General features: G+C 44.4%; 1 protein-coding gene across 1 annotated transcript in view; it reads right to left on the reverse strand.

Moving 5' to 3' along the window:
* The window catches only part of LOC112253546 (tau-tubulin kinase 1), a 36,302-nt gene extending 13,616 nt beyond the window's left edge, over nucleotides 1-22,686 (reverse strand). The window contains exons 1-13 of the mRNA XM_042299901.1: nucleotides 22,404-22,686; nucleotides 20,282-20,440; nucleotides 16,629-16,776; nucleotides 15,355-15,428; nucleotides 14,918-15,061; nucleotides 13,841-13,945; nucleotides 11,597-11,662; nucleotides 11,338-11,430; nucleotides 10,871-10,996; nucleotides 10,431-10,588; nucleotides 6,184-6,388; nucleotides 3,409-3,593; nucleotides 899-1,448 (exon numbers count right to left, since the gene is read on the reverse strand). Of these exons, the coding sequence (XP_042155835.1) occupies nucleotides 899-1,448; nucleotides 3,409-3,593; nucleotides 6,184-6,388; nucleotides 10,431-10,588; nucleotides 10,871-10,996; nucleotides 11,338-11,430; nucleotides 11,597-11,662; nucleotides 13,841-13,945; nucleotides 14,918-15,061; nucleotides 15,355-15,428; nucleotides 16,629-16,776; nucleotides 20,282-20,389 (1,962 nt within the window). The 5' untranslated portion in view covers nucleotides 20,390-20,440; nucleotides 22,404-22,686. The remainder of the gene's footprint in view (nucleotides 1-898; nucleotides 1,449-3,408; nucleotides 3,594-6,183; nucleotides 6,389-10,430; nucleotides 10,589-10,870; nucleotides 10,997-11,337; nucleotides 11,431-11,596; nucleotides 11,663-13,840; nucleotides 13,946-14,917; nucleotides 15,062-15,354; nucleotides 15,429-16,628; nucleotides 16,777-20,281; nucleotides 20,441-22,403) is intronic.
* Nucleotides 22,687-22,903: the final 217 nt, after the last annotated feature.

Raw genomic sequence — 22,903 nt, forward strand, 5'->3', positions numbered from 1 at the left:
CCTATCGCTAAACTTAACCCTTACCCTAAACCTGACCTTAACCCTTATCCTATCGCTAAACTTAACCCTTACCCTAAACCTGACCTTAACCCTTATCCTATCGCTAAACTTAACCCTTACCCTAAACCTGACCTTAACCCTTATCCTATCGCTAAACTTAACCCTTACCCTTTTTCTAAACCTAACCCTAACCTTAACAAGCAATTGCTCATCAACAGATAGTTGATAGTATGACCATCTGCAGATCATTTACAGATAGAAAATCAAACTTTCACTGCACCCATTTTAGTGACGTAAATCTATGTAACTGCCCAAATTAATGTTATTAAAACTATGGCTGTAATTCAGTCATTGCAGATAACAGTTCATCCACACTGCTGAGCTTCATGAAGTTTGTTTGCACAGCTGTGTATCCCGGATGGAGGCAGAACATTTTTTATACGCTATAGGAATCTGCAGTGTTGTTGCATACGCTGGATGACTTACCAAATACAACACTACCGGTATAAATACAGTACAAATATTATTCATTGACTTTGTGACAGCTTTGTCAATACAGGCTTTAGTCAGTCGATAGATGAAGCGGAAATACAGTAAGCTCTGCACTGCACTGAAAATGATCAAGTGAACAGTGTGTTTCCATACACGCATATGGACCTTCAAAAAGTAACTACCAAAGCCTGAGAAGATTAAGAATAAGTATACCATTCTTTCAAATTGTGTCCAGTTACATTGTGGACACAGGAAATAACAGGGTAACCTAGACATAGACCCGCAAAAAGACAAACACAGATGCAGACAAAGACAGTCAATTCAGTTCAAATGGACCCCAAACCAGACAAACACTCACACACCAACACACAGACCATTTCTCTACCCCACAGCCCATTGCTCTTACCTGTCCGTGAGCTCCAAAGTACTCCGACTGTGGCCGTGGTCTGTGTCCACGGCTATGAGGCAGAGTGTGATAACCTGGGTACCCAGGACTGGCCCCATTAGACCCCTCCCCTTCTGGCTGCGCCCCAATGCCTCCTGCTCGCATCTTTGGCCTCACCACCACCTCTCCACCTCCAGCTCCCCGTAACCTCCTCCACTCCTCCATTTCGTCTAGGGGCCTCAGCTCCTCAGGCTCCTCGTCGGTGGTGGGCCCCGAGGTGGTGAGCTCAGCCCCTGGGCCCAGGAGACCCAGGAAGTCCTGGAGCTCAGTCTCCTTGTCGATGATCACCCACTCCTTGCTGTCAAAGTCTTCCTCCTCGGCGAGTGGTACAGACCGGATGAACGCGTTACTGTGGGCCTCGGGGTCGGCCACAGAGGCTACGGAGACCTCTTGACCTGGTCTACCACTGCCACCCTGCCTGTCCCCGCCTCCTCCCTCCAGGGAGTGCATCTGGGCCGGCTGGGAGGACTGCACGTGGCGGGACGGGGATCCCAGGATGTCCATACGAGACCTGGTAGGGAGACACAAAATCATTGTCAAAAACCATGGTAAATGTTAATTTTGACTGTGTGCATGTGTGTTGTGTTTTAATGTGTTTTCAGTGTATGTGTGTGTTTGTGTGTCCCCCCCGGGGGTACCAGCGGGCTCTGAAAATGTAATAAAAAATGGTTTATTTTTGGGGGGTTGGGGGCCCCCTGGAGGTCACCCCCCCACTCCCCAGATAGAATATAAACACGTCACAAGCCACAGCAAAAATATTTTGAATTACAGGAGATTAGATATAAAACTGCAATTTTCCTCTCTGCCACATTTATCTTCCTTGCTCAGACCTTGCAGTGGGGCCCTGTGAAACACCACTGGTCTCAGCAAGTAAGTTAGTGGTCTGTTGAAATCCCTTAAGTGGTCGGTGGGGTTAACTCCTTCCTGGTTAGCCCTGTCCAGGGGTGACCCTGTCTCCCGACCCACGTGTCTCAGTCCCAAGTAGTTATGCTGCAATAGCTTGTGTGTGCCGGGGGAGCTAGGGTCAGCCTGTCTTATCTGGTGTACCGTGATCTTAGGCTCCCACTCCATCTCTTTCTTGTTTTGTTTGTTTCGGGACCCGTGGTCCGTATTGACGCCATTCTGGGTCCGGATCCGAACTGCAGTCGACCTGTTGAGTATGGCTGCTCTATAGCCATGGTTACTATCTGACCCTGTTGGTCATCTATGAACGTTTGAACATCTTGAAAAAACGATCTGGTCCTAATGGCCACGTACTCTTATAATCTCCACCCAATACAACCAGCAGAGGACTGGCCACCCCTCGCAGCCTGGTTCCTCTCTAGGTTCGTTCCCAGGTTCCTGTCTTCTTGGGAGTTTTTCCTAGCCACTGTGTTTCTGCCTCTCCAATGCTTGACCTTTGGGGGTTTACGCTGGTGCTGATGCAAAAAGGGCTTTATAAAATCTATTTGATTGATTGATGTGTGGTGTGTACATAAAGTATACATATGCACAACAGTGTTTAACTTGTCTGCACTATACACTGAGTGTACAAAACATTAGAAACACCTTCCTAATATTGAGCTGAACCCCCTTTTGCACTGAGTACAGCGAAATTGGGGCATGGACTCTACAAGGTGTCAAAAGAATTCCACAGGGATGCTGGCCCATGTTGACTCCATTGCTTCCCAAAGTTGTGTCAAGTTGGCTGGATTTCCTTTGGATGGTGGACTATTCTTGATACACACAGGAAACTGTTGTGCATGAAAACACCAGTAGCATTGCAATTCTTGACTCAAACCAGTGATCCAGGAACCTACTACCATTTATTGATTTTATTTTACCAGGTAAGTTGACTGAGAACACATTCTAATTTACAGCAATGACCTGGGGAATAGTTACAGGGGAGAAGAATGAGCCAATGATTAGGTGACCGTGATGATATGAGGGACAGATTGGGAATTCAGCCAGGACACCAGGGTTAATCCCCCTACTCTTATGATAAGTGCATGGGATCTTTAGTGACCACAGAGTCCGGACACCGTTTAACATCCCATCCGAAAGACAGAAACCTACACAGGGAAATGCCCCCAATCACTGCCTTGGGAAAGAGTGCCTCCTATTGGCCCTCCAACACCACTTCCAGCAGCATCTGGTCTCCCATTCAGGGTCCAAACAGAACCAACCCTGCTTAGCTTCAAAAGCAAGCCAGCAGCGTGATGCAGTTCAAAAGCACTTCAATATTTTGTCTTGCCCATTCACCCTCTGAATGGCAGACATACACAATCCATGTCTCTATTGTCTCAAGGCTTAAAAATCTTTCTGTGTGGATAAAGCGGGGTCTCCTCCCCTTTATCCACACTGATTGAAGTGGATTTAACAAGTGACATCAATAAGGGATCATATCTTTCACCTGGACTCACCTGATCAGTCTGTCATGGAAAGAGCTGGTGTTCCTAATGTTTTGTACACTCAGTGTAGAGCGCCCTCACCCTCGTTTGTCGTAGATGTCTGGTCTCCCGTCTGCGGCGGACAGACGGTCTGACTCTGGGCTGTTGATCCTCCGGTACCGCAGAGCGCAGACCTGAGCACCAGTCATTTCTGGGGGAGCTCCACCCACGAGGGCATCAGGACACGTCCCTCTAGCAGGCTCCTCTTCCTCCGCAGCCAACTTCCCCTGGGGGAAAGGGCGTTTCTAGGGTTACAACTGTTAACTATCACTGTCAAGAGTTAGACCTATTGTGTACTGCAGGTATATAGCAGCTTGAACTGTATTGTAAACGTGTTATTGTTTACTTTGCCATCTTTGAGCACTTTAAATTCATTGTAAACACAGTACCTGAAATACAGTTGAAATTGGAAGTTTACATACACCTTAGCCAAATACATTTAAACTCAGTTTTTCACAATTCCTGACATTTAATCCAAGTAAACATTCCCTGTTTTAGGTCAGTTAGGATCACCACTTTATTTTAAGAATGTGAACTGTCAGAATAATAGTAGAGAGAATGATTAATTTCAGCTTTTATTTCTGTCATCCCACTCCCAGTGGTCAGAAGTGTACATACACTCAATTAGTATTTGGTAGCATTGCCTTTAAATTGTTTAACTTGGGTCAAACATTTTGGGTAGCCTTCCACAAGCTTCACACAATAAGTGAATTTTGGCCCATTTCCCCTAACAGAACTGATGTAACTGAGTCAGGTTTGTAGGCCTCTTTGCTCGCACACGCTTTTTCAGATCTGCCCACAAATTTTCTTTGGGATTGAGGTCAGGGCTTTGTGATGGCCACTCCAATACCTTGACTTTGTTGTCCTTAAGCCATTTTGCCACAACTTTGGAAGTATGCTTGGGGTCATTGTCCATTTAGAAGACCCATTTGCGACCAAGATTTTAACTGCCTGACTGATGTCTTGAGATGTTGCTTCAATATATCCACATCATTTTCCTTCCTCATGATGCCAACTATTTTGTGAAGTGCACCAATCCCTCCTGCAGCAAAGCACCCACACAACATGATGCTGCCACCCCCCGTGCCTCACAGTTGGGAGGGTGTTCTTCGGCTTGCAAGCCTCCCCCCTTTTCCCTCCAAACATAACGATGGTCATTATGACCAAACAGTTCAATTTTGTTTCATCAGACCAGGGGACATTTCTCCAAAAAGTACAATCTTTGTCCCCATGTGGAGTTGCATACCGTAGTCTGGCTTTTTTATGGCGGTTTTGCAACAGTGGCTTCTTCATTGCTGAGGTTATGTCGATATAGGACTCGTTTTACTGTGGATATAGATACAGTTGTAACTGTTTCCTCCAGCATCTTCACAAGGTCCTTTGCTGTTGTTCTGGGATTGATTTGCACTTTTCTCACCAAAGTACGTTCATCTCCAGGAGACAGAATGCGTCTCGTTCCTGAGCGGTATGACGGCTGCGTGGTCCCATGGTGTTTATACTTGCGTACTAATGTTTGTACAGATGAACGTGGTACCTTCAGGCATTTGGAAATTGCTCCCAAGGATGAACCAGACTTGTGGAGGTCTACAATTTGTTTTCTGAGGTCTTGGCTGATTTATTTAGATTTTCTCATGATGTCAAGCAAAGAGGCACTGAGTTTGAAGGTTGGCCTTGAAATACATCCACAGGTTCACCTCCAATTGACTCAAATGATGTCAATTAGCCTATCAGAAGCTTCTAAAGCCATGACATAATTTTCTGGAATTTTCCAAGCTGTTTAAAGGTACAGTCAACTTAGTGTATGTAAACTTCTGACCCACTGGAATTGTGATACAGTGAATTATAAGTGAAATAATCTGTCTGTAAACAATTGTTGGAAAAATTACTTGTGTCATGCACAAAGTAGATGTGCTAACCGACTTGCCAAAACTATAGTTTGTTAACAAGAAACTTGTGGAGTGGTTGAAAAACGAGTTTTAATGACTCCAACCTAAGTGTATGTAAACTTCCAACTTCAACTGTATATCTCCTGGTCTATCTACAACCAGGTATGTCTATATCATTGAAATGATAAGTCAATGATAATTCAAGTCAATGATAATGAGTGGACTGGCTACCATTGCGAGTGTACCCATAGGAGCAAATGAGGAAGTAAAAGCAGGAAGTAAAAGCAGGAAGTGGACCCATCAATATGTGTCTTGGCTGGAAGGGATCCTGCTTTTGTCAAATTAACATCAAATGTAAATTTTGTTGTTGCATTTTTGCTAACTCTAACCCTTTTCCTAACCTTAACCTAATTCTCCTAACCTGCTACGTTAATTCTCCTAACCTGCTGAATAAGTTCTCCTAACCTGCTACAAAACATCAAATCTGACGTTAATTTGACAAAAGTTGGATCCCTTCTAGCCATGACCATCAATCTGTGCTGTGATATGCTTATTCAACTCAACTGACATTGCAAAAAATATTCCATATTCCATTGCATGAGCCACATAAGTTAATATAATTTGAATTAACATTTTACATTACCATGGAAATGATTGCATCACAATACCAGGCAACCATTGCAAGTGCACCCATGAGTTTACCAGTCAAATTGTCAGGGTTAGAGTTTGCAAGCCCATTCTATTTATCTATTTATATGGTCTATATCCTCTGAATGTAATAGATGGTCATTGAAAACCAACAAAGTCAACTATCCCTTCTAATGTACTTCTACCGTTTGAATATATTTAAAGACTGTAAGGAAATGTTTCATAGTGCTGACAGTACCACGGTGAGATACAATGAGGACATATTAGATGGTCCCTCCTGTACCTTGCTGATGCTGATCCTGAGTTGGTTGCGGTTTAAGTCGGTGTCGTTCCACGCCTCGGCTTCCATCTGGGGAGGTGTCCCCTCGCAAGGCCTGCTGGGTACTGCAGGTGGAGCGTTCTCCTGGTCACTCAGGTGCTCGTCTTGTAGAACGTCATCTGTGTTCTCCCTCGGCAGCTCCCCAGGAACCAGAGTCACGTTCACCACCCTGGGAAAACACAGAACATGGACTGATATAGACTATTTTCTTTATTTTTTATTCATTCTTTCATTACCTGTATTTAACAAGGTAAGTTATTGAGAACATTCTCAATTATTACATTATTACATTGATGAGAGCACATTCTCTTTTACAAAATGACCAGGCGATTAATTAAATGAGTGTCGTTGTCGAAAATATCCTATATCACTTTAAATGCAAAAAGTGTTACAAATCCTCACAGTTGCATTCTAAATCTGAATGAATTGTTACAACCCAGCATTAGACTGTTTGTTCCTGATTCTTTAAGTCAATTAGACTACAGGTAAATGGGAATTGTGTAATCTCTTGGCTGGCTAGATGTTTTCATATTTTATATTGATTTCTCCAAAATGTTTTGAAGTCTGATTCCCTTTTCATTTTACACAACAGTGTGTTACAAATCCTCACAGTTGCATAAATCAAATCAAATCAAAGTTTATTTGTTACGTGTGCCGAATACAACAGGTGTTGACCTTACAGTGAAATGCTTACTTACAGGCTCTAACCAATGGTGCGGGGAAAAAAGGTATGTGTGTGTGTGTGTGTGTAGGTGAGTTAAGAAATAAAACAACAGTAAAAAGACATTTGAAAAAAGAGTAGCAAGGCTATATACAGACACCTGTTAGTCAGGCTTATTGAGGTAGTATGTACATGTAGGTATCGTTAAAGTGACTATGCATATATGATGAACAGAGAGTAGCAGTAGCGTAAAAAGAGGGGTTGGCGGGTGGTGGGACACAATGCAGACAGCCCGGTTAGCCAATGTGCGGGAGCACTGGTTAGTTGGGCCATTTAGGTAGGATGTACATGAATGTATAGTTACAGTGACTATGCATATAAGATAAACAGAGAGTAGCAGAAGTGTAAAAAGAGGGGTTGGGGTGGGGGGCACACAATGCAGATAGTCCGGGTAACCATTTGGTTCAGGAGTCTTATGGCTTGGGGGTAAAAACTGTTGAGAAGCCTTTTTGTCCTAGACTTGGAACTCCGGTACCGCTTGCCATGCGGTAGTAGAGAGAACAGTCTATGACTGGGGTGGCTGGGGTCTTTGACAATTTTTAGGGCCTTCCTCTGACACTGCCTGGTGTAGAGGTCCTGGATGGCAGGCAGCTTTACCCCAGTGATGTACTGGGCCGTACGCACTACCCTCTGAAGTGCCTTGCGGTCAGAGGCCGCAATTGTTGCAGCTGTAGAATCTTTTGAGGATCTCAGGACCCATGCCAAATCTTTTTAGTTTCCTGAGGGGGAATAGGCTTTGTTGTGCCCTCTTCACAACTGTCTTGGTGTGTTTGGACCAATCTAGTTTGTTGTTGATGTGGACACCAAGGAATTTGAAGCTCTCAACCTGCTCCACTACAGCCCTGTCGATGAGAATGGGGACATGCTCGGTGCTCCTTTTCCTGTAGTCCACAATCATCTCCTTAGTCTTGGTTACGTTGAGGGATAGGTTGTTATTCTGGCCTCCTCCCTATAGGCTATCTCGTCGTTGTCGTCTATCAGGCCTACCACTGTTGTGTCATCAGCAAGCTACCTACCCTCACCACCTGGGGGCGGCCTGTCAGGAAGTCCAGGATCCAGTTGCAGAGGAAGGTGTTTAGTCCCAGGATCCTTAGCTTAGTGATGAGCTTTGAGTACACTATGGTGTTGAACGCTGAGCTGTAGTCAATGAACAACATTCTCACATAGGTGTTCCTTTCGTCCAGGTGGGAAAGGGCAGTGTGGAGTGCAATAGAGATTGCATCATCTGTGGATCTGTTTGGATGGTATGCAAATTGGAGTGGGTCTAGGGTTTCTGGGATAATGTTGTTGAAGTGAGCCATTACCAGCCTTTCAAAGCACTTCATGGCTACGTAGTCATTTAGGCAGGTTGGCTTTGTGTTCTTGGGCACAGGGACTATGGTGGTCTGCTTGAAACATATTGGTATTACAGACTCAATCAGGGAGGGACATGTTGAAAATATCAGTGAAGACACCTGCCAGTTGGTCAGCACATGCCCGGAGCACACGTCCTGGTAATCCGTCTGGCCCCGCAGCCTTGTGTATGTTGACCTGTTTAAAGGTCTTACTCACGTCGGCTACGGAGAGCGTTCGTCTGGAACAGCTGATGCTCTCATGCATACCTCAGAGTTGCTTGCCTCGAAGTGAGCATAGAAGTGATTTAGCTCATCTGGTAGGCTCGTGTCACTGGGCAGCTCGCGGCTGTGCTTCCCTTTGTAGTCTGTAATAGTTTGCAAGCCCTGCCACCTGTTTGATGGTTTGTCGCAGGGCATAGCGGGATTTCTTGTAAGCTTCCGGGTTAGAGTCCCGCACCTTGAAAGCGGCAGCTCTACCCTTTAGCTCAGTGCGAATGTTGCCTGTAATCTATGGCTTCTGGTTGGGGTATGTATGTACAGTCACTGTGGGGACGACGTCCTCGATGCACTTATTGATAAAGCCAGTGACTGATGTGGTGTACTCCTCAATGTCATCTGAAGAAACCCGGAACATGTTCCAGTCTGTGATAGCAAAGCAGTCCTGTAGTTTAGCATCTGCTTCATCTGACCATTTTTTTATAGACCGAGTCACTGGTGCTTCCTGCTTTAATTTTTGCTTGTAAGCAGGAATCAGGAGGATAGAGATGTGGTCTGATTTACCAAATGGAGGGTGAGGGAGAGCTTTGTATGCGTCTCTGTGTGTGGAGTACAGGTGATCTAGAATTGTTCTCCTTCTGGTTTCACATTTAACATGTTGATAGAGATTTGGTAGAACTGATTTAAGTTTCCCTGCATTAAAGTCTCTGGCCACTAGGAGCGCCGCCTCTGGGTGAGTGGTTTCCTGTTTGCTTATTTCCTTATACAGCTGACTTAGTGCGGTCTTAGTGCCAGCATATGTCTGTGGTGGTAAATAAACAGCTCCGAAAAGTATAGCTGAGAACTCTCTAGGCAAGTAGTGTGGCCTGCAGTTTATCACAATATACTCTACTTCAGGCGACCAAAATTTAGAGACTTCCTTAGATTTTGTGCACCAGCTGTTGTTTCCAAATATGCACAGACCGCCCCCCCCTTGTCTTACCAGAGTGTGCTGTTCTATCCTGCCGGTGCAGCGTGTATCCCGCTAGCTGAATATCCATGTCGTCATTCAGTCACGATTCCGTGAAGCATAGGATAATACAGTTTTAGGATAGTAATATTGACGGTAACGGCAGATTTCCTAGTTGTCTTCTGCGGGTTCGGACGAGGCATCCAGCTCTTCATCCTCTGCGTCGCTTCCTTTTGTGAATAATTGGGATGTCTGATCTGTGGGGTGTTTGGAGAATATCGTGTGAGTCCTGCTTGTTGTTGTTGTTGTTGAAGAAATCTTTGTCTAATCCGAGGTGAGTGATCGCTGTCCTGATATCCAGAAGCTCTTTGTCTAATCCGAGGTGAGTGATCGCTGTCCTGATATCCAGAAGCTCTTTGTCTAATCCGAGGTGAGTGATCGCTGTCCTGATATCCAGAAGCTCTTTGTCTAATCCGAGGTGAGTGATCGCTGTCCTGATATCCAGAAGCTCTTTGTCTAATCCGAGGTGAGTGATCGCTGTCCTGATATCCAGAAGCTCTTTGTCTAATCCGAGGTGAGTGATCGCTGTCCTGATATCCAGAAGCTCTTTGTCTAATCCGAGGTGAGTGATCGCTGTCCTGATATCCAGAAGCTCTTTGTCTAATCCGAGGTGAGTGATCGCTGTCCTGATATCCAGAAGCTCTTAGTCTAATCCGAGGTGAGTGATCGCTGTCCTGATATCCAGAAGCTCTTAGTCTAATCCGAGGTGAGTGATCGCTGTCCTGATATCCAGAAGCTCTTAGTCTAATCCGAGGTGAGTGATCGCTGTCCTGATATCCAGAAGCTCTTTTCTACCATAAGATACGGTTGCAGAAACATTATGTACAACATAATTTACAAATATCGCGAAACAAAACACATAATAACACAATTGGTTAGGAGACCGTAAAACTAAATAGCTAAAGTTATTAGCTCATTTTGATTCCCTTACCCGATCACGGCGGGAGTCTGTCGTGTGTTCTGTTGAGGGGGCGTTGACGTGCTGGTGGACAGAGGCACTCCATCCGTCCCTCCCTTCTCCCAATCAAAAGGCTCGTTCTCTGTGATGATATGTTCCTTCATACTGTTCTCAAAGACCGACATCAGCAACTGCATAGACGATCACAGGGGAAAGGTTTTCGGAAAAGTATAAAGTTGAAATTCAACCAAACCTGCTATACAATAATAAGCTTTACTTTAAGTACTAAAATTTATTTTTCGTCAGACGTTTTTTTCATTACTGAAAATTAAGAGAGAGGGTATGGGGGTTAGTCTCACATTGCCACACTTCCATGTCTTGTTCCCTCTGCTATTGAAATGAACGCCAGAAAAACAAGATTCGATGGGGGATAAATAATTTGAATGCATATTCAGGGAGTGAACAGTAGGTACCTGGTAATCTGGTTTGGTGAAGTAGTCAAGGCCTAAAACATGATCCAGGAAGATGTAAAACTCAGAAGGCATGTGTTTGAGCAGCATTCTGTGGTCGTAGCGCTCTTTAATCTGACCCACTTGCTCCTGGTAACAAACAAGAGATACAGTAGAAAGCATTAGATACCAGTTGAGCCCAGCAGACACCAGTAGACACTAGTAACCATTCTCTACTGCAGGGTTTCTTAATCCTGGTCCTGGAGACCCCAAAGGGTGCACATTTTATTTTTGCCCAAGCACCACACACCTGATTCCACTAGTGAAAGGTTTGATGATGAGCTGATTAGTGGAATCAGGTGTGTAGCGCTAAGGGAAAAAATAACACTGTGCATCTCTTTGGGTTCCCTAGACCAGAATGAAGAAATATTGGAAATAACTGATATTGGGAATTGTAATAATTATAATAGCAACAGTAGATAGTAGCTCACCTTATCTTTAATTTTTCTCCATGGTAACTGACCGACTGCAAACTCTACCAACATGTAAAATAGCGACCATAGATCGTCATGGCGACCCATTTCCTGAGAAGGTAAAAAATTGATTAATCAGATAATAATTTTCATGATTTACTGGAGTACATACACAACAGCTATTTTAGATTTCCTGACAAACTCATGTAACACAAAACCCTCAGGTTGGAATTCATTTGTAATGCATTTCATTTTTTCACCCCAAAAATAAACTTACTTTGTTTTTATGAGCATTTACTGACGCATAACGAACAGTTCCCCGAAATCCCGCCACAGTTCTGGGCTGGAAAATAAAATGCGGTAAGTTCTTTTCAGGACGAAACCTGAAACATATTTTCCCACAGACAACTAGAAAGAAAACGATTGATGGAACTAAAGTACTTAAATGAAAACCTAAAACGAGACGAAGAAGGATATGGAAAATTTCTCAGGCAGGGAGAGATAATAAAAACGTAAATGGGATCAAGCACCTTACTGATGAGACGGATCACAAGCATGCGCTTCGAACAGAAAAGCCCAAAAAGGAACAGCAAAACTGCAAAAAATAAAACCACACAGGTGAATAAGGAACAGCATCACATGGCAGCATAACATCTGTAAAAACCTTAAAGGAAAAATCAACTTAAAACTATCTTTTAGTATTTTTCCATTAGTCCACTGTTGATACAGTCCCAAAATGTTTTGCATGTGTTTTGGGGACTGCATCAACAGTGGCCTAATGGAAAAAAATACCAAAAGATAGTTTTTGAGTAGATTTGTCCTTTAACATCAACGCTATGTGAACATATAACAAGGCAATTTCCAAATAAATTATGCATTCATTAACAAACTATTAACTAATGAATTTACACAGCTTAAGGCATAACTTAAATGTACCAGAATCAGATGACATCATCTTCTTGGACATCTTCCTAATGTTTCTAGTTTCTAATTGTCATTGGCATCTCTGATACAATAACTGGAAACTGGGCATGTGCACCACCATTTTGATAGTAACACCCATTGCTTCTGAAGGAAGTCCCAGGAATAGTGCCTCAGAAACTGCATGTTAGAATTTACAACAGTGTGTTTGTGTGCATGCATGTGTGTGCATGAGTGTGTGTGTGGTCCCGTCGCTGTTCTATATCTGCAGTACAGGCATGCCTATCTAATCTATGACTGGAGGCTGAGTCAGCAAGAAGAAAAACAGAAAGAACCTCCCCTGTTGCCCAGGCTAGCCAACTGTATATTAGCCTTGTATCAGGCTAGCCAACTGTATATTAGCCTTGTATCAGGCTAGCCAACTGTATATTAGCCTTGTATCAGGCTAGCCAACTGTATTTTAGCCTGTATCAGGCTAGCCAACTGTATATTAGCCTGTATCAGGCTAGCCAACTGTATATTAGCCTGTATCAGGCTAGCCAACTGTATATTAGCCTTGTATCAGGCTAGCCAACTGTATTTTAGCCTGTATCAGGCTAGCCAACTGTATATTAGCCTGTATCAGGCTAGCCAACTGTATATTAGCCTGTATCAGGCGAGCCAACCGTATATTAGCCCGTATCAGACTAGCCAACCGTATATTAGCCCGTATCAGGCTAGCAAACCGTATATTAGCCCGTATCAGGCTAGCCAACTGTACATCAGCCCGTATCAGGCTAGCCAGCTGTATTTTAGCCCGTATCAGGGTAGCCAACTGTATATTAGCCCGTATCAGGCTAGACAACCATATATTAGCCTGCATCAGGCTAGACAACTATATATTAGTCTGCATCAGGCTAGACAACTGTATATTAGCCCGTATCAGGCTAGACAACTGTATATTAGCCCGTATCAGGCTAGACAACTGTATATTAGCCCGTATCAGGCTAGACAACTGTATATTAGCCCGTATCAGGCTAGACAACTGTATATTAGCCCGTATCAGGCTAGACAACCATATATTAGCCTGCATTAGGCTAGACAACTATATATTAGCCTGCATCAGGCTAGACAACTGTATATTAGCCTGCATCTTGTTTGCCAACTGTCAGTGGTAGGAAAAGTACCCAATTTGGTTTTAAATATACTTAAGTATCAAAAGTAAAAGTATAAATCATTTCAAATTCCTTTTATTAGGCAAAGCATACGGCCACATTTTCTAGTTTTTATTTATTTACGGATAGCCAGGGGCACGATCCAACTATCAGTCATAATTTACAGGGAAAATGTATGGAGTAAAACGTACATCATTTTCTTTAGGAATGTAATGAAGTAAAAGTAAAAGTTGTCAAAAATGTTAAAAATAAAGGAAAGTACAGATACCCCAAAAAACGACTTAAGTAGTACTTTAAAGTAATTTTACTTAAGTACTTTACAATACTGCCAACTGTATATTAGCCTATATCATATTATATATATTGTTGTTAGAATGATTCAATAGCTTTGAATATTAACATACCGTAATACATGACATTAACAAAATCCTTCCATGGCTACTTACCGGTCGAACCTCTCCGGTAGTGTTGGTGTACTGGCGAGCCAAGCCAAAGTCTAACATGAAGCACTTTCTATAGGTGGAGGGGAGTCGACCCATAGCAAAGTTAGACTGGGGAAAAAAACGGGAAACAGATTGAGTTGAGGACATCACAGGAATATAAAGAGGCGAAGCCCAAAGCAGTGTTTCCCCCTATCATTGCATAGACGTGAGACTAGCTTTGGCCCAGCACCTAAACGAATTAGACTGGTTTTAATTGACAATATTGGCGCCAATAAGGCCTAGATGTTACGTTGAGGCTCACTAACCCAAAGTGCTATCCATTTTTGAGCACACAGACTGAGATCAACATTGTCTCTCCTACAGCTGCTTAATTAATCAAATTCTGATCAAAATTGAAATATTGATGTGCAATATCCATATCGCAAGAGATCCATATCGCAAGAGGTCCATATTGTAAGAGATCCATATCGCATGCAATATTTTGAAATGCTACCCAGCCATGTATGACATCAGTTTTTATAGTTTTACTTAGTTTTTTTCTACTCTTGCGGCTGCTTCCCACACACACCAGGCCCCGCTCCCCTTTCGCAGTTCCTCCCCACTGTTAGATTCACTATACGTTCCCATGCTGGTCTGTTAGGTCAAACAGATTGTTCCAAACAAAAACGATGCTGCTTTCCACTTTGCTTCTTAATATAAATCATTCTACATTTCTACGACTTCAACAGTTTACCAAAGTGTTTTGATCTACTGTATAGTATATTGCGATACAAATTGCAATCACAATATTTGGTAAAAAAATGTAATCGCAATTATTTTGCCGATATTATGCAGTCCTAGTCTCTCTTTCTCCGTCTCTCTCACACACTTCCATCTGTCTTGCCCCCAATCGGTCTCTCACTCGCTCTCACACACTCCTATCTGTCTCGCTCTGTCTCACCCCCACTCGCTCTCTCACTCTCTTTCGTTCTCTCTATCGCACCACCAATCTTTCTACCCCTTACAATGCATTGTAACCACACATCATAATGCCTTATACCTGCAGGCATTAAGTTAATAGTTACTGAGAACGCCACCTACAGGCTTGATGTCTCTGTGCAGGAAGCCCACAGAGTGGATGGCCTCTATGGACTCCAGAATCTGTTTGCCCAGGCGTAGCGTGGTGCTCATGGTGAAGGTGCCGCGAGGCTGACTCCTCCTCAGGTCTGCTAGGTTTCTCCCCTGCTGGGGGGTAGAATGGGTAGGGAAAGAGTGGGGGAGAGGGCGGGGAGGAGAGGGAGAGAGATGGGGAGAGGGTTGGGGGAGATAGGGAAATGGGAAGAGGGGGAGGAGAAAGGGGGAAAGAGGGAGGGGGAGTGGGAGAGATAGGGGAGAGGGGGGATGGAGAGGGAGAGAGGGGGGGTGAGAGGGAGAGAGAGATAATTCATTTTCATTTATTGTTTTCTACTTATTTGTAGCCTGGCTGTGATTATCTCTACCTAAGGCAATTCTATCAGACTGTTTTGATAGATGGTTACCTGAAGTTGCATGACCACATAGTTAAACTTCTCGTTCCTTCCACATCCGATGAATTTACATACATGATTTTTTCCTGTGAAAGAATGGAGAGAGGTTAGTGTAAATGTTTCAATACAGTCAGTATAACATTAGCTATCTATAAATCTACTTGTACCATCACAGTTAAACAACTGATTCAGTTGGATGTTTAGACCAACCCTTGTAATAATCCCAAAACATTTTGCATCATTGTTAGAAGAATTGGGATCAGATTGCTTTCCTAGCACCTGATACATTCAGAATGTGGTATCTTCCTATATGAATGAGACATTTATCAGAGAATTAAACATATTAAAAGTCATGTAGTCCCTAGATTTAGTCATACAATACAATTAGGGCATGCTAACTTCAGGCAAGTAAATTCCAATGACCCTAGTCTTTCAGGTTGATTTGCATTTCAATAACAGTAGTAAGAGAACATTCAGGGTATTTCCCCAAGTCATTTGAAGAAGGGTGCTCACTAACAGAAGCACAGCCAGGCAGACACACACTCACACAGTTTCATGCTCATTAACAATCCTCCCTGCCAGCAGTCACAGTTCTGTATCTGTTCCTGGGGCTACAGACCAGAACAAGCCACAGAAATACCCCAAAATAAATGCTGCCTAAGAAATTAGAATCTCTGCATATTTCAACACAATATGCTCAGGTGGATTGTGGCAAGCTGTTTTTACGGGATTCCAAAAATGTGAAACACTCAATGCCAAAATATAATTTTGCACAAAGCAGTATAAACCCCAGTGCAACAGACATGTCAACCGATTGACTATCCAACTCATCCAACCCCCGAGCAAAACAAACAATCACCACACATTCAACCTTGTCCAGACAGATGCCAATCAACACTAATCAAATAGCTAGACAGACGAACGTTTACCTCACTTCACTGTAGACCATAGATAGACAACTTAATTAACCTCGCCATGCTTATTCATGTACAAGGTGATGTTGCCATTGATTGATCCGTGTCCTTAGTGATTCCTATCCCTCCTTGATAGATGCCTGCCCTTAACTTGCACTTTCTATCTATTTCATAACAGGAGAGTGGAATTCCAACAGTATAGTGCAGTACGAGGGAAAGACTGGCATAGGCGGTCCCAGGGACTGAACCCACAACCTTTGGGGATTTAATACGTGCTTTGTATGGGTAGCGTTACTGGTGCTTAACCACACCTGTAACATGTGTGTGGATGTGTGCATGTGTGTGTTACTGCTCAACCACAAAGACCCTTACCTTGCAGTTTCTTGAGGACGGCCACCTCCATCTTGAGAACCTGTTTAGGCTGCTGGGCTGACTCTACCTTCAGAGCCACATTCTCCCTGGTCAGCAGGTCCAATGCTTCATAGATCTCACCAAAACCTCCCCCACCAATCTTCTTCAGCTGGAAGTGGTGGCAGAGAAGAATAAACACTGTAAAAATGTTACATGTGGATGTCTGCTAATTATGGCTTCAAAAATGCTAGTTCTCAACTAGCCTGGTCCAAAAACTGTTTGTGCTGTCTTGCTAACTCATATAATCATTGTCACACCTAGCACTAGGCAGGTTTCCATTGACCCAGGTTAATTCTACAAAATGTTTTTATTGCAATGTGTAATGGAAAGGCTGTCACACCCTGACCTTAGTATTCTTTGTTTTTCCTTGTTATTTTGGTTAGGTCAGGGTGTGACATGGGTGATGTATGTGTTTTTGTCTTGTCTAGGGTTTTTTGTATGTTTATGGGGCTGTCTCCTTTCTAGGTATAGTGTATGTCTATGGTTGCCTAGATTGGTTCTCAATGCTATCGTTGTCTCTGATTGGGAACCATATTTAGGCAGCCATATTCTGTGGGTACTTTGTGGGTGATTGTTTCCTGTCTTTGTGTTCTCTGCACCAGATAGGACTGTTTCGGTTTTGCCACGTTTGTTATTTTTGTATTTGTGTCATGTTCACGTTATCGTCTTTCATTAAAACATGTTGAACACGAACTACGCTGCATTTTGGTCCTCCTCTCCTTCAAGTGAAGAAAACCTTGACAGAATCACCCACCAAAACAGGACCAAGCAGCGTGGTGACAGGCAGCAGCAGGAGGAGCAGCGATGTCAGGACTATTGGACTTGGGAGGAGATACTGGATGGAGATGGACCATGGACGCAGCCGGGGGAATATCGCCGCCCCAAGGCAGAGCTGGAGGCAGCCACAGCGGAGAGGCGGCTGTTTGAAGAGGCAGCACGGAAGCAGGGCTGGAAGCCCGAGAGTCAGCTCCAAAAATATCTTAGGGGAGGCACACAGGAAGTGTGGCGAAGCCAGGTAGGAGACCTGCGCCAACTTCCTGTGCTTACCGGAGGGCGAGAGAGACCGGGCAGGCACCGTGTTATGCTGTGGAGCGCACAGTGTCTCCAGTGCGGGTGCATAGCCCGGTGCGGTACATAACAGCTCCTCGCATCGGCCGGGCTAGAGTGGACATCGAGCCAGGTGCCATGAAGCCGGCTCTACGCATCTGGTCTCCAGTGCGTCTCCTTGGGCCGGCGTACATGGCACCAGCCTTACGCATGGTGTCCCCGGTTCGCCTACACAGCCCAGTGCGGGCTATTCCACCTCACCGCACTGGCAGGGCGACCGGGAGCATTCAACCAGGTAAGGTTGGGCAGGCTCGGTGCTCAAGAGCTCCAGTGCGCCTGCACGGTCCGCTCTATCCAGTGTCACCTACACGCACCAGCCCTCCGGTGGCAGCCCCCCGCACCAGGCTTCCTGTGCGTGTACAGAGCCCAGTACTCCCTGTTCCTCCTCCCCGCACTCGCCCTGAGGTGCGTGTCCTCGGCCCAGTACCACCAGCGCCGGCACCACGCACCAGGCCTACAGTGCGCCCCGCCTGTCCAGGGCTGCTAGAGTCTCCCGCCTGTCGAGGGCTGCTAGAGTCTCCCGCCTGTCCAGGGCTGCTAGAGTCTCCCGCCTGTCCAGGGCTTCTAGAGTCACCCGCCTGTCCAGGGCTTCTAGAGTCACCCGCCTGTCCAGGGCTGCTAGAGTCTCCCGCCTGTCCAGGGCTGCTAGAGTCTCCCGCCTGTCCAGAGCTGCCAGAGCCGCCAGTCAGCCGGGATCCGCCATAGCCGCCAGTCAGCCGGGATCCACCAGAGCCGCCAGGATCTACCAGAGCCGCCAGTCAGCCAGGATCTTCCAGAGTCGTCAGCCAGTCTGGAGCTGCCCCTCAGTCCGGAGCTGCCCCTCAGTCCGGAGTTGCCCCTCAGTCCGGAGTTGCCCCTCAGTCCGGAGTTGCCCCTCAGTCCGGAGTTGCCCCTCGGTCCGGAGTTGCCCCTCAGTCCAGTGGGGCCATTTTGTAGGATTGCCAATCCTAGGTTGACAGCGAGGGTCGCAGTTCCTAGGAGGAGACTTAAGAGGACAAAGACTATGGTGTGATGGGGTCTACGTCCAGCGCCAGAGCCGCCACCATGGACAGACGCCCACCCAAACCCTCCCCTATAGGTTTAGGTGTGCGGCCAGGAGTCCGCACCTTTGGGGGGGGAGTACTGTCACATCCTGACCTTAGTATTCTTTGTTTTTCCTAGTTATTTTGGTTAGGTCAGGGTGTGACATGGGTGATGTATGTGTTTTTGTCTTGTCTAGGGGTTTTTGTATGTTTATGGGGCTGTCTCCTTTCTAGGTATAGTGTATGTCTATGGTTGCCTAGATTGGTTCTCAATTAGAGGCAGCTGTCTATCGTTGTCTCTGTTTCCTGTCTTTGTGTTCTCTGCACCAGATAGGACTGTTTCGGTTTTGCCACGTTTGTTATTTTTGTATTTGTGTCATGTTCACGTTATCGTCTTTCATTAAAACATGTTGAACACGAACTACGCTGCATTTTGTATTCTTTGTTTTTCATTTTGTATTCTTCAGACGAAGAGGAGGAACTCAGCCGTGACAAAGGCAGGCAGATATAGCAGAAATGTTCTAAAGATCCATAACATTTTTATCCATTTGTCAGGGATGGATTTAACATTTTTGTCTAACTTTCTTATTGCGACAAATGATGTTGGAAACCGTGTTTTTCGACTAAATGACTGCCGAATCATTTTGAAGATACACAGGGCACGTGATGACAATCGTGTAACTATAAAACTCCACTCCACATTTCATTCTAAATGCCTACTGATGGCTAAATATATTTTGTCAACTATAAAGAATAATGCTTCTTTGCAGGATAAGAATGTCCTTACTTTGAAGAATGCCTGAATTGCTTCACCTTGCTTTTCTGGTGGGCTGGCAAGTTTCACCATTCAATTATTTCAGATCTACAGGAGTGCAAGTTTCACCATCCAATTATTTTAGATCTACAGGAGTGCAAGGTTCACCATGACAGAGAATTATTAGAATATGGCAAATATCAGTCAATTATTGCAATCTGGCCATGCCGTCATTCACGGGCTACCTGAGCCAAGAATCAGATAGGTGGGAGGGTATACAGGCTGTTGACAATTTATTCATGAGCAATTTGCCTAAATGGGTTATGAAAACACTTCAACCAATCATTTGTTTTGACACTAGGTTTTTGTGAAAAATGGTTTTATTGTTTGTTGGTGTGACATCATTACGCCCAGCTGTTTTTATTGACAAAATATAGTTACATGTAAACGGACCCTAGCAGGCAATGGTCACATCTAATGTATATGGAACTTTCTAAATGCCGACAAAAAAACTGGACAAGTTAATGGAAACATACTGACCGTACGATTTGGCAACAGAGCACCAACAGCTGTGACCAGGCTAGTTCACATCAGGGTAAGGAATATTCCAAATCAGGGATTCTCAACTAATAATTTAATTTAATTTCAATCAATTACTCAATTATTCAACCAATCACTCCGCTGAGACTCAATTACATGGTCAAAATGGCACTGAAGATAAATAAACTCACCACTTTCCATCGGTCCTTTACCATGCAGTTGGGAGACAGGATGTCCACCTGCTCCCCCGCTCCGTTCATGTTTTCGTCGGGCTGGGCGACCGTCCCTACACACTGCATTGGTCGGCCAGACAGAGGCACAGTAGCTCCCAACTCGATTCAGCCATTTACCTGGGAAGAAAAACACACTAATGTAGGCTACAAACCCCTTGTAAACTGGAGACATCTCACTAACACCTCTGAACCCCAAATGTGTCTATGGGCTAATAAGTAAACAATTCAGCTCCACAGACAGCACCGCGGCCTGCGTTCAAAACAAACGTGTTGGTCGCAGATTTAGCACCAGGGACCGCAACAGTTAGAGCTAAAACGTGTGATTGCGTACAAATTCGCTGCAAACGGAATCCATAAGCACAGGTGTGACAGAAGCTCTTTTCAGCACATTGGACAGCGCCACTCATTACAGCACCATCCAGGCCAAAAATAGCACCTCAGACCCCTTAATTTTACACACCTGCTGGCATTCCCTAAGATTGTGCTGCCTGCCAGACACCACACCTATTAGAACAGCTGGGGTCAAGGCATTCTCAAATCAAATGCACAAGCATGAGAGAACATGCTGAGCCTCACACCAGTGTGGAAGCTTCCCACTGCCCTAGACAATGTGCGGAAGATACCCTCAATGCAACAATACATGCAAGTCTGAAGAACAAGCAGGCAGATTCTGCAAATCTTCTCAAAGATGTCAGAGGAATGGAGTGTAAAGGAATAAAGCAAAATACACGTTAATTAACTCTGTCATGTAATTCATTCCAGGTTCAATAATGCCAATTTACACTTAGTTGATTACAGTAAAGTACATGAAAAAATTATTAAGTTTACCTGGCAGACATTTTTTTGAAAAATTGATCTCCCTTTTCTTCTCCCAGGTTTTAGCAACCTGCAATAGGGACTTTGGATTGAACAACTACAATACCACACACCCAGATTTGGCAAAACCATTTTTGGAGGCATATATTTGATTCATGTCTTTATATTCTTCAAAATCTGTAACTAACCAAAATCTAAAAAAATACATTAAAAAAATGACAGCGGTCAATTGTAACAATTGTGGTAATTGTGGTTTCGATCCCCGAAAATGTATGGATTCACTCACTGCTGTAGGTCGATCTGGATAACAGCGTCTGCTAAACGACTAAAATGTAAAACAAGGGTGTAGCCTACCATTTCAGTAGCCCACTGCACTTATCTGAGGTTGGGCCTATGCATTGCCATTTGCGCTCCCACCTTACTGCTACAACAGGGAGGGACTCGTTCTGTTTCTAATATGCTTTCCGTAGATATAACTCCATAAGGCACAACCTCTTCATCGCAACTAACAGCAGTCCCCGGGCACAGAAGCTCTACTATCATTCTCCTCCTACTGTTACATTTTCTCCGCACTGCAGTTTCAGTGCTCCCTCAACGGGTAGGCAACCATTCGAGCGTCAGGCGGCGCGCACAGTCCATCCAGAGTAGGCTTGACGTTTTCCAAGAATTCACCATTGCACACATTCACCATTGCACTGCGCCCTTGGCCCAATGGGTATGTTGTGTAGCTTTACTCTGCCCCTAAAAAAATATTTCGGGAATCACCTAATTGACCAATATCACACATTTCAACCGCGATTCAACATTCCACTGCATGGGATGGACGCAAGTGGCACTAGGGGAAATGTCGTTTACAATCGGGCAAGCCCACGCAAAGGAACCCGATTAGATGCTTGTAACAGACTCCATCTCCCGTTGTGAGTGAATCAAATCCCTGACGTAAATCTGCATTAGGGTGATTTTTAATAAATTATTAATGATTATTGTTATATAGATGTAAAATAAACGAATTGTTATGTTTAAGCTCTTGACATCATCTGGCAACGTTGTCAATAATTGTGTTGTAGATTGCCAATAATCTATTCCAGATTTCTTTCTTCTCTAGAAACAGCAAAGGGGCGTTTGCTATCCCAAGTTATCATAGCAAAGCGAGCGACCGTGTATAAGCATTATTATAGCCAAGGTGCCAATGCCTTTGAATGTGCTTTATGTCCGCAAGATCATTTACGTCAATTCAACAAAGAGAAAAACATTGCATCCAGACCTTATCTTCTGACTTCGGTGTAAGGCCTCGGTGCGCGAGGAATTTGAGAGGTGCATCATTTCTTGAGCGAGGTCGTGGTGAAGACATAGGCTATGTGTCGTTTGTCGTTGCACCAGTCTCCATTCTCCCCGTTATCCGCTTCGTTCTACTCCTCTGAATCAGGGTTTCCACTAGTTACCACAGCCAAAAAGTCTGGCTATCGTAAAAATGCATGATTTTGTTGTTGCTTTTTGGTCTTAATTTAAGGTCAGGGTTAGGCATAAGGTTAGCAGTGTGGTTAAGGTTAGGGAATTAGGTTTAAAATCAGATTTTAAGCATATAAATGGTAGAAATAGGCGGGATTTATGACTTTGTGGCTGTGGTAACTACTGGCGACTCTGAATCAGCATCACCGAGATACTCCCAGTATGCAACGCGTTAGGTCCTGCGTGATCATGGATGGTTGTTGCGTGGCAACGTGATGAGCAGCGCCCGCGAAGCGCCTATTGAGGATTGACACA

Source organism: Oncorhynchus tshawytscha, linkage group LG16 (genome assembly GCF_018296145.1).
Source record: "Oncorhynchus tshawytscha isolate Ot180627B linkage group LG16, Otsh_v2.0, whole genome shotgun sequence".
In the NCBI taxonomy this organism is placed as follows: Eukaryota; Metazoa; Chordata; class Actinopteri; order Salmoniformes; family Salmonidae; genus Oncorhynchus; species Oncorhynchus tshawytscha.